General features: G+C 42.6%; 1 protein-coding gene across 2 annotated transcripts in view; it reads right to left on the bottom strand.

The window, feature by feature from the left end:
- Positions 1-4,246: 4,246 nt before the first annotated feature.
- Positions 4,247-12,371, bottom strand: part of LOC139015091 (nuclear body protein SP140-like protein) — a 59,225-nt gene continuing 51,100 nt past the window's right edge. For both annotated transcript variants that reach the window (XM_070422362.1, XM_070422363.1), the window contains exons 13-17: positions 7,250-7,365; positions 6,458-6,566; positions 6,072-6,149; positions 5,730-5,861; positions 4,247-4,690 (exon numbers count right to left, since the gene is read on the bottom strand). In XM_070422362.1, the coding sequence (XP_070278463.1) occupies positions 4,622-4,690; positions 5,730-5,861; positions 6,072-6,149; positions 6,458-6,566; positions 7,250-7,365 (504 nt within the window). In that variant the 3' untranslated portion in view covers positions 4,247-4,621. The remainder of the gene's footprint in view (positions 4,691-5,729; positions 5,862-6,071; positions 6,150-6,457; positions 6,567-7,249; positions 7,366-12,371) is intronic.

Genomic DNA, 12,371 nt, shown 5'->3' with positions numbered 1-12,371 from the left:
ACTGCTGAAACCTGCTCCTCCTTGGCTTGAGACTGGCATTCCTAGGGTGCACACAAGAGAATCATTCTGACATCCCTGCCAGGCATGTTGATTTTACTAGGTGGTGAGCTATGTAGAGCAATTAAAATTATTAAACAAGTTGAAAAATGAATGACATAGAGTAATTGATTAAAAGAAAATGTGAGATTTTAAGGAAGTTGTGGGGTATCATATCTGCCATGCCTCAACCCCTGTCTCCCTGGGGGATTGTCTTCACCTTCCTCCACCATTAGGGTTCTCTGCCTCCTGGAGGATCGAAACCTTAGTGTCTTAGCCTCACCCAGCTCTTATTGACTCAGATGCCCAAGTGTGAGACTGAAAAATCAGGCTGACCTTTAATGGGGTTCACCACATTTAATCCTGGGAACCCTGGTGAAATCTTGCTGCCATCATTGGGACCAACCAGGCATTTCCACATCAGAATTGCCTCATAAGAAAAATGCAAGGCTGTAGGTGTCAGTCCTGCCCTCAGGAAGGGAGAGGAATGTTTCTTGGGAGTTACCTCAACCTGGGGTCTCCCAGCGAGACCCAGAGTGTTAGCTGGGCTGGGCACCACAAGAAGCTGGGATGTACCAGTGAAAGAGGCCATTGAATGAACAGTGAAGCCCCACTCTTAATATTTCTGCAAGTTCCCCCCTTCATCCATTACTAATCATGGTGACCCTTTGGGACCTCACGGACCACCAGTGGTCTGTGGACCACCGGCTGGTGACTGCTGCTCCAAAGGTTTCCTTAAACCAGCAGTCACCAACCTTTCAGACCTCACAGACTTCCAGTGGTCCACGGACCACCGGTTGGTGAATGTCTTGAACCTTAGGATAGCCAAGTGATGCATATGTAGCCAGAAAAGTCATACACTTAGCTCATTCTAATTATCTCCACTCAGCACACAGTAGGTGCCCATTGGGCAGTGGCCTTTGCTTCTTTTGGCTTGTAAGTGGTGCTTCTGTTGAGTGGAGGATCCATGGATGGGACCTCAGAGTTTCTGAAGAGAACAGAAGCAGTGGAGGTGGCTCCTGCAGCTTTGTGAAGACTCAGTGGTTGTGAGACAGGAGTGGGATGTCATAAGGAGGCGCCACCAGGGGAAAAGGATCAGTTAAACTGTCCCTGCACAGAGGGACTCAGAGGGATACACTCAGAGAAGGATGCACAAAGGACTTCTGCCTAAATTAAAGATTCCAGAATAGCTATTCTTATTGATTTCAATAAATTTGTTCCAGGCCACTTAAAAAGTCCTTTTTACCTATTTATTTTATTTTTTAAGACTTTAAAAATATATATTTTTATTGATTTCAGAGAGGAAAGGAGAGGAAGATAGAGATGGAAACATCAATGATGAGAGAGAATCATTTATTGGCTGCCTACTGCACTCCCCCTGCCCCCTCCACTAGGGAATGAGCCCCCAACCCAGGCATGTGCCCTGACTGTGAATAGCTAGTTGGACTGGTTTGTTTTTATAGTTTCTCTTTTTGGTTAAACTTCTCATTTGGTTTATCTATTTATTTTTTTAGTTGTCTGTCTATGGCAGTGATGGCGAACCTTTTGAGCTCGGCGTGTCAGCATTTTGAAAAACCCTAACTTAACTCTGGTGCCGTGTCACACAAGAAATTTTTTGATATTTGCAACCTTAGTAAAACAAAGACTTATATTTTTATATTTATTTTATATATTTAAATGCCATTTAACAAAGAAAAATCAACCAAAAAAATGAGTTCACGTGTCACCTCTGACACGCGTGTCATGTCATAGGTTCACCATCACTGGTCTATGGGTTCTTATAGTTCACTTAACTTGTTTAATAGGATTATTCTAAATTCTTTGTCAGACAACTTAAATATCCCCCCATTTCTTTAAGGGTAGTTATTAGAGTTTATTAGTTTTTTTTCTTTTTTGGTAGTAGTGCAATGTTTATCCGAATATTCATGATCTTTGATTCCTTTTGTTTGGTATCAGTGCACATAAGTAAGCAATCTCCTCTCATAGACTTTATAGGTTCACTTCACCAGAAAAATGCCTTTGTCAGTCAGCTCAGGTTGGAATACAGTACAGGAGAGCTGATAGCATGCATGGGAAGATGGATATGTCATCAGGGTCTCAGTTGGGAAGGCCAGTGCCTGCACTCTGAGATTGGTGGTTGGATGATGGCTGAGCTTTGTGGTTTGGTGAACTTGCAGGTTGGGCTCCCTGATCAGGCACAACTGCTGGCTGTACTCTGGGGCTTGATGGGTCCACTTGCTGAGCTCTGCAATCACCTCTTGTTGAGTGAGGTTTTAGGCAGTGTTTTGTTATTTGGTGCCAAAGGTTGCACTCTGTAATTTGTCAGCGTTACAGGCTGGGCTTTGCAATAACTCCTGGTTGGGTAGAGTTTCAAGCGGTATTCCCTAGTCTGATGGTGTCTCTGGCTGGACTTAATGCTCAGTTGGGGCTACTATAAGGGATTCACACTCATACTGGGCCTTAGATTGTGATCTGAGATCTGGTGATGCCATTGGTTTTTCCCTGAATTTGGCTGTGCTACAGGGTGAGCTTCACAATAAGTTAACTTTCTGGCTGGTCTCTGATGTTGGACATGGTTATTGGCCAAATTTTCTGATTGAGAGGGGCCTCCAGCGGCATACTGCATTGCATGGGGATAGAGACTGTTCCACGTTGGGCAGAGTCACCTCCAGGCTCTCTCACTGGGTGGAGCTACAGGCTCTGCTTCATGATTGTGTGGGCTCACTGGCTAGGCTGCCTGAATGGGTGAGGGCATAGGCTGTATTAGTCAATTGGATAAGGCCATTGGTGGGGCTCTGCTGCTAGATGGAGTTATAGATCTGGTTCATGGATCACCTGAACCATAGGCTTGTCACCCTGGCTATCTGGGTTCTTTGGATGAGCTTTCTAAAGGACCAAGACTGGCTGGCTGGCATGGCTCAGTGGTTGTGTGTGGGAGTGAATCCTGGAAAAACTATGTTAGAATATAAAGTAGGGATGGCAGATGCCTATTTCAACCATCTGATCATCTATTTATAATCTCTTTTGATAATATATTGTTGCCCATTACACAAATTACTCATCTTGCTGTGACAGTACACGTTGCCAGACCTGTAGCTCTGTTGGAGTAAACTATCTCTTCAGCCAGCAGGCTCATCTAGTATATTCCTAGTTTTGTCAGTAACTTATTGTGAGAATTTTCTTGGGAGGAGGAGGGATAAGGGAAGCAGGACACTGCTTTAGTTCAGGCAAAATGGGGGGGAGGTAGGGCAGTGGTCTGTCTACCAATAGGGACAGGGGTCTCTTTTGCAGGACAGTGGGTTCAGAAGGATCTAGAGTTCAGAGCTCTCAGGTGCATCTACTTAGAAAGCCCGATTCTGAGTTTCAGGGCTTGATGTTTTCTTTATCAGGGATTGAGCACAATAGGCCAAGCTGAGCTTAGAATTCAGTCTTCTCTGAAGTTCTATCATTCTTAGAAGAAGAGGGAGAGAGAGAAACATCTATCAGTTGCCTCTTGTACACATCCCGACCCAGGACCGAACACATAACCCAGGTATGTGCCATGAGGCAAACCTTTCTCTGCACAGGAGGATGCTCAAACAACTGAGACACTCAGGGTGGGCAGAAGTCCGACATTCTTAAAATTAGGGCCTGTATCAGGCCTTCCATAATGTGTACCTTCCAGATGCAGGTGGTAGTTAATATATAAGCTTGTCATGTACTCTTTGACACTTTAAATGAGCTTAGATATAGCCACCTAGCCAGGCTGGTATGGCTCTGGTTGAGCGTGGAGCCATGGTTCAATTCCTGTTCAGGGCATATGCCCGGGTTACAGGCTCAATCTCTAGTAGAAAGTTTTCAGGAGTCAGCCAGTCTATGATTCTCTCTCATCATTGATGTTTCTATCTCTCTCTCTCCCTCTCTACTCCTCCCTCTGAAATTAATAAAAGCATATGTAAAATAGTTTAAAAAAAGAAATAGCCATCTAATCACACAGTTCTTACAGTTACTATTCTTTGTAAATGTTAGACAGTTGCCTCTTCCCCTATATCTCATTCATACAGGTGAATGTGTTTTGCAACTGCCCTGTTTTAGTACCTCAGGGACTAACAGTATTCCACCTGTTGCCAGCTGGCTAGACAGTGATCCAGCTCAGAACTCCATGCTTAGGTCTGACTTGCTAGACCATAATGTGAAGTTGGGTTCCCTAAAAGCAAAGCCTGAGACAAAGTCTCTTTAGCCAGTGATTTATTGTGAGAATTTTCTCAGGAGGAGAAGGGATAAGGGAGGCAGGACACTGTGCTGGGAAATGCTAAGCAAGGATGTGGTCATAGCTGGAGACCAGCTCTAGCCTGATTCCCTGAGGAGCACAGGAACATGAATCACTCCACATGGTTGGTTCAACTTTGGTGCTGGAAACAGCCCCCAGGACAAAGAGATTTAACCTTCAGGTGAATATGCCTCCATTTGGCCCAAAGAAATACACTGGGGAGAGATGGCATAAGCAATCAATACACATAACAGCAGGGATGAAAAATCTGTCTGAAAGCAAGATTTCCCAGGGTATCAACAGCATCCACTACACTAGTGAACTGTTCTGATTTGTTTACTGAATAGCAAAGACATCTTTGAAATTCTTCTTAAATTCCTCTTCTGTTAGGTCGGAGTCATAGTGCTGAGGAAAAAACACACAGACAAAAATAATGACAATATCAGTGTCATTAGACAATGTGAATTGGAAAATGATCAGAACTCTTGTTTTAAACAAGTAAGTTACATTAAACAGATTAAGTTTAAAAATTCAAGCAGCTAAGCCTAGGTGGTGTGGCTCTGTGGTTGAGCGTCCATCTATGAACCATGAGGTCATGGTTTATTTCTGGTCAGGGCACATGCCCAGGTTGTGGGCTCGATCCCCAGTGTGGGGCGTGAAGGAGGCAGTTGATCAATGATTCTCTCTCATTATTGATGTTTATATCTCTATCTCCCTCTGCTTTTCTCTTTGAAATCAATAAAAATATATTTAAAAACAAGCAAAAACAAACCAACAAAGCAAAACAAAACAATACAAAAATCTCAAGCTGGTAAGAGTAACTTTTGTTTCCTAATAGCATGATTAACTCTTGTTGTCTAGACAGAAATGGGAAATAATTACTATACAGAGGACTCTCAGTCATTGGTTTTGGGTTGTTTGTTTCAGTGAGAGTTGGAAAAGTAATCTAAGGTCTTAGTAACAATCAAATATTACAGATGGACAATCAGTGGTCTTCCTCTCACATTGTCAATTCTATTCCCCTCTAGTGATATGTTATATGTTTCATTTACATGCAGAGGAATCTGCAGTTTGGGACCTCTGAGAGGTCTGATTGAGTATATTTGGGAGAGGTAAGAAGGATAACATGACTTTAGGAAGGAATTTTTTCCTTAGGTTTTGAGCAGGGAGGACACCACTGTTCTCAATGGTCACCTGTCACCTTTGAGGAGAGGAATTAGCTCTCAGTGGCCTGGAGTCTGGTGGCAGGGACAACTCCTTATTCACTGTTGCTCTCTCTGGTGAGCTTAAATCCTCAATTTAAAAACCCAGTCACTTCCTGAATCCTTGCTTGTATAGGCTTGTCATAGGATGAGGGAAACTCTAAAATCTCCCAGTACCAGGAAATGCAGGCAGAGTGACTCAATGAGTAGAAAATGAAATGGATGTAGGGAGAGCCCCTTACCTTAGGATCCTGAAAGATGTTGTTCATTTCAAGCACAAACCCCTCCACTTGGGCATAACATCCTTTATTTAGACTATTCTTGATTTCATCCAGTCTCCTAAGTGTCTCTAGGCATTGAGAAGCCTTTTGAAACTGATGAAAAATATATCAATAGGAGCATTACTGACAAAGTTCAATGTCTACATTCTGTGGATTCCCATACAATCTAGAGGAAATACAAGGTAAAGGTAAAAGCAGCTTATGCTCCCCCTCCCATGGGCTTCAGATCACAGATTCCACAGTCTCTGTGTCAAAGTTGGGTAACATTATGGGGCCTATACATAGTTTGTCGTTGTTACTCACATAATTTTCATGTGGAATATTTGGAAAAACGTTGCCCTCGAAATGGCAATAGGCCTTTAGGAGTAGGAATTCACATTTCTGCAAAGAAGGAGACTGTGAATGAAAAGCAACTTGGCAAGAGTGAGCCCAAATGCATGTCTAGGCAGATACATGAACACAGTAGTCTACTGGAAGTTTTCCCAAACAGGGATTGTTCTTGGACACTAACATGTAATAGCTGAGATTTTTCCTTCTTTTTCTTTCTTCAAACAGGTTCTGGTGAATTTTCAGCATGGATGAGGCATGGTCAGAAGAGCAAGCACCCTTTGAAACTCTTGCCCTCACCCATGACTGTTTGACTTCTCATGTGTGCAGAAAAGAGATGTTTTGGGTCAAATTCAACTCACCATCTTCTCTTCAGGCCTCATCGGTCTTGCCAGGACCTCAGATTCACTGTCTTGCTGCTGATTTCGTGAAGATATTTTTATTTTGCAGAAGGCACATTTCCAATTGTTCCTGAGATGTCAGATATAAGTGAGCAAGGCAAGCCCCAGAAACACCTCCATTCCCACAGCTGCCATTCTTCTTTCAGACATAGCTGATGGGCACAGCCAGGGAATGAGGGGACACCTCCAAGATTCTCCAGGACTCTCATGTGGTAACCCTGGCTCTTAGAGTAGAAGCAGCAGTTTACTGGGTGTAATATGGTGTCTGGGTGAGTGATGGGCTCCCCTTTCTCTTTCTAAGCTGCTGGGAGCACAAGTAGCCCTGCCCAACAAGTCTTAGTGTTGGAAATGGGCCTTAACCCCTGGGGTCCTTGTGCCTCTATTAGCCAGTTGAGAACATGGCAAAATGAGGAAAAATATCTTTGTTTCATGCCTTTTCTGAATAAGCACAGAACACAGACAACTAGAATTTGTGCTCCTGTGAATAGGAGTCTGAGGTGGGAAAATTCTGAAAAGGACAGTAGTGGTATGTAGGCAAGGAACCCAGCTACCAGTCTCAACCTCCCTGGGGAGAGAGGAGAACATTACCTTTACATTGACAGTATCTTTAAACAGCTCCCTACATCATATCATTGGACCCTGTACTTCTGACCCTGCTCATTTTCCATCAGGACACAAGGAGAGACTCTGCATTGGGAGTGTGCATGGCAGGAAGAAGGTCCATAGAAGGAGAGGGGTGTGCATCTCACAAACCTCGTAGGATCCACAGGTGGGATGTGACAGTCCTCATGAAAGAAGCTGGCACAACGACTGCACTTGAAGAGTTTTCCTTCATCCCCACAGACCTTGCATTTCTCTGCTTTTTTCAGCTAAAAGATAAAATAATGTATGTATCCCCAGTGAGACCCTGAAGACCAGCGCTGTGGGAATCTGGAACTCATTGATTTTGTGGGAAACTTCATGGACAAGTTATATACTTCTCCCTGAGCTGTGAACCAACTGCATGGAGTAGAGTTTCAGAAAAAGAACTCTTGGTCTGTGGTGAAGTTCAGGAGGAATGGCCTATGTGACCAGAAAAGGTTTTCCTATAAAACCAGAGTCTCTAACACAGAAAGACCAGCTACAAAAGAGAGGATGAATTTTGTAGAAATGTGAACCATTGTATTACCTTGCAAATAAAACAAGGTCCTGGAACAAAAAGATTTGCCTATACCAAAATGACTAAAATGATGCAAGGAAAGGTGGTTTATTGAGAAACTGATAAGATGGAATAAACTTCTAAGACAATATTACATCCTGTTTTCTTGGCTGAGGGCTCCCATGAGTTGAAGGGCCTGGTAGGGGTTCCTGGACTGTGGATTCTGTACCTGGAGTGCCCCTGGACCTAGGACAGTGTCTTTGAATTGGAAAGACCACAGGCACAGATGACCAGGTCTTGCCAGGGAGGACAGAGCTCTTTGGCACTAGAACCTTGGGGAGATGCCCCATGACTCAGCATGTCATGTAAGGTGTGGAGGCTCCATCACTGACCGGCCAGAGAGAGTGGCAATTGCTTTGTTCTATAAACAGAATAGGGAGGGACCCCTTAAACAACTGATACTGGATTTCTTACCAGTCTCAGTGTGGCCTTTAACCATGTTTAATTTCATTTGAAGAAGATAAAATTTGACAGTATTTCCATCCAAATCCTGTGGTGTAACTTTTACTCATTGAACCCAACCAAATTTATAGAGCAGATATGAAGATACATTGTGTTATATACAAACATATATATTCATGAGAAATAGCTAGCCTGTGACTGAGCCCTATCCTAATCAAGAAAATGCAGTGTAAAGACTAACATTAAAGTTCAACATTATGTGCAGCTGTGACATTTGGTAAAATTGAGAAGGCGTTGAACAGCCTATCTGCAAGTTCCCTTCCTGAATCTGCTCTCCTGGATAAGGTCCCACACCTAAACAATGCTCCTTGTCAGGGGGCCACATGTAACCCTGCTCAGCCTGGAATAACAGGTTTCAGTTCCCTGTCAGCCATGAAATTATTTAAACAAGCATGCCATAACCTTCTAGGGAAACCAGGGGATAACCCACCCTCCACAGCCCCTGGTTGCTCCGTCTGTTCCTGAGGGCAACCTTGGTGAGGCCTGCATGGCTGGCACTGCCCTCCTTCCTTGGTTTAAAAGTATATGTGACTAATAAACATCTGTCAATCCATCTGTCCAGTGACAGATGCCATTACTTGCTGTCCCCCAAACTGTGTGGTAGACATACCTTCCTCACCAATGGGGTGAAAAGAAGGTGATTAAAACAGAAAACCCCTTTATTCTTTCTTTTAAATGAGAATCAGCATTTACATATGAATCAGGAACTATCAGGAACTATATTTGCTCCTGGTTGCTTTCCTGGTTCTGCGTTCTCTCAGAAGATTTTGGGTTGCTCTATAGATAGAAACATCCTGTGTATCCTATTGTCTATTGGAGAAATTCCTACTCTCTTGTGACCATCTCAGGTTACACAAATGAGATTGGCTTGGGGACTGGCCTCCCCATTGATGAGTGCTGGATGGAGGGAATGTGGTCCATTGAGGAGCAGGAAGAGGTAGGGATGACAGTGTCCACTTTTCTCTGCCAGGACCATTTTTCCTTTCTTCAAACACATGGGGTCAGTGCCATCACTCTCTTGGGTTTAGTCAATCAGCCTCACTGCTGTATCTGTTTCCTTTCCTGTCCTCTTCTCTTTTAACACTTAGACAGAATCCCTTAGGTTTAGATATTTGGCTATTTGATTGCCCCAGATAATGAAATGACTCTCAAAGCTGCAGTTACATTGCCATGTCTCCAGCTTCCAAATGTCCAGCCTGTCTTCTGCATTTGTGCACATCCCTATGCTCACCCAGCATCTCCCCCTGGGCCCTTAAAGCACACCCCAAACTCTTCCAGGCTAAACAATGTATTATCCTGTCCCACATCCACTACCTGTTCTTTCCTGGTGCTTCCATTTCATAAAACATTCGCCTTTGACCACAAACTTGAGAATATATCCTGGGTCTATACTCTCACTCATATTCCAAATCCAACTAAGCCCACTCCTTTTCACAGTAATGGTTAAGCTTCTTTTGTTAGTTCGATCTCTGTAGGGTCCACTGTGTACAGGGATGCTGAGACCCTAATGAATGGTTCCACCTTAATACATAGAGAAAAGTGTTCTGTTTCTCAAAGTCTGTATTATATCTCTGTTAGCAGCACACAAAGATCACAAATGTCCATCTTGAAGTAAATGGGCAGAGTAATGTGCAACACAGCTATGTTGTTTCTCTTCATGCAGAAAGTAATAACAGATGAAAAGTCACTCTGACTTAGGGTGAAGATTCTTATCTGAGGAGAATTAGGATTCTGGTCATTTCTTTTGCTTTAAAAATGGCCATATATGAGAAAGTGCAAAGCTCAAGGAACATCTGGCCAACAGCTCCCATTCAGTGTTCCAGAGAATCCTGAACGGCATCCTTAATGGAGTTTGAAACTGGGTTTAACGTGGAGGCCTGGGACCATTTTCCTTCTCCTCACTGTAGGCACTCACAGACGCCTATCATCATTCTCCAGAAATTGGTGACCCTCTTCCCAGAAGAACAAGGAAATAACAAATGTAATAAGTGCACAAGAATCTTGCATCCCTATCAGTAATTAAGTCAAAGGCCTTTTCCCTTTGGCTCTTTGTCTCTTAGCTTGGCTACACATTTGAATTGTCTGAGGCAAGTACGTAAAATACTAAATTTCTGGTCTCAACATCATAGGTGCTGAATCAATTGGTCTGGTTTGAGACACAGGCATTGGTATTCTCCTTAAGTCATGAAATGAGTAACTTACGTATCAAAATCATCTGGAGACATTTTAACAATTCTAATGTCCAAGTCATAACTCAGAATGATAAAATCAAAATTTTATCTAGAGTGGGATCAGACAATGTAATTTTTCAAAGGTTTTCAGGTGATTCTAGTGTGCAAAGTGTGGAACCTGAGTTGAGATTTAGTCTCACATGTGTGGTTATTAATGCATGAGGTATTATAAGCCAATGCTGAATTGGGCAGTAATATCTATCCTAGGAAAGATTATGAAGAAGAGTGAGGGTACTCTTGTTAAAACAATTGCCTTTTCCTCCCCATGGAGTCTTGATCATGGGTAGTATGACATGAACTCCACCATCACCAGCAACTCTTCTAGGGCACTCTTCTAAAGTTAAAATGAATCCAAGCTCCTCTGTACTTTAATTCAACTTCCAGAAGTTCACCCTCATTTTCTTTTTATCCAAATCCCAAGATGGCACCTGGCTGACTTTTCACAGGAAATTGACGACTGGATACAAGACTAATATTGCTCTTGATTATCCAAAAGAATGACTTGGACTTATTACTTTCTGGCAGCCTCAGCTTTTATCCCCATCTGAGGCAGGGAGGGCATAGACAAGGGTGATGCTCTGAAAAATGACCTGAGAAATGGTCATGTCATTGCATGCCTCTCTGGAGAGTCTGGAATACCCTGCTCCCCATTAAGTATTTATCCATGGTAAACAATGAAGTTGAAACAATTCTGGAGGTCAGGGATATTTCAAACTTCTGTAATGAATATTGAGCATTTTTAATGTATTAAATAATTGCATAGTGAATGAGTAAATACATGAATATTATTTCACTTAGGAAAAGAGATTACTTGCTATCTTTTTAGCAAATACTAGCATAAAACCAATAATAGTTGTGGATGAGTATTTCAGATATTTGACAATACAGCAGCTGTCACCAGAAAAGATACGTGGCCCTCATCAAGGGACAGCAAGCTGTCATGTGGCACCAAGTGTGACACTAATGTTATGAGAAACCAGGACTCCATCAGCAAGAGAAGTTCTAGGAGGCACAGTGGATCCACCGAGGTAGTAATGGGTCCTGAGATCAGACACTTCAATTCTTCATCAAAGAGACAGAAAATATAGGGGTAACTGAACCTTGTTGCTGCAAAGTGTTGTACTCATGGATAAGGATAGAACTTGTGGGTTGGAAGTTGCTAGCTCTTTTAGGTACTCCAGATTGAATAACTCTAGACACACAGAGAATGATAGAGACACTACTGTTTAAAGTAGTCACTGAATAGGTAAAAGAATAATTTATCTTCAGTAAACCCAATGGGTATAGTGTGCCAAGGACTGGTGGGTCAAAAGTCCTAGAACATCACCAGTGGTCATCAAACTCATTAGTCAACAGAGCCAAATATCAGCAGTACAACAATTGAAATTTCTTCTGCTAGCCAAATTTTTTAAACTTAAACTATATAGGTAGGTACATTGTTATTAACTTAATTAGGGTACTCCTAAGGCTTAGGAAGAGCCACACTCAGGGGGCCAAAGAGCCTCATGTGGCTCGCGAGCTGCAGTTTGCCAACCACGGGCCTAGACAGCTATATGTAACCTAATGTACATACTATGAAAGTCTTGGATGGTCATTTCTACCTGAAGTATATGAGAATGACACTTTTCACCTCCCCCTTCTTCTTAAGTTCTCATTCATACTCAATCTTGAAAAAACTATCACTTTATCCTGAAGCTACACCTCACATTATGTATTTTGTTTATTGCCTCCATAATCTTTTTCCATAGAGAGAGAAATCACTTTCATAGATAGTCAGGAGGCCTGCACAGCCCCTGAGGTGGAACCAAAAGGGTTGGCATCAAAGTAAAGAATTTATCAGGTTAATCCCTCATGTAAGACACTTCAAGTGTCCAAAAGCTCCCTCCCAACAGCACCATCCTTAGGAAATCCTTGCCAATAATTTTTGCCTGAGAAAGAATATTGTAAGTCTGTGTGTATATTTTATAGAAGGATGGAAGATTAT

This window comes from Myotis yumanensis, unplaced genomic scaffold (assembly GCF_028538775.1).
Source record: "Myotis yumanensis isolate MYYU_CA2020_CCGP unplaced genomic scaffold, mMyoYum1.0.hap1 SCAF_8, whole genome shotgun sequence".
Classification (NCBI taxonomy): Eukaryota; Metazoa; Chordata; class Mammalia; order Chiroptera; family Vespertilionidae; genus Myotis; species Myotis yumanensis.
This window is presented reverse-complemented; position numbering and strand designations above follow the sequence as displayed.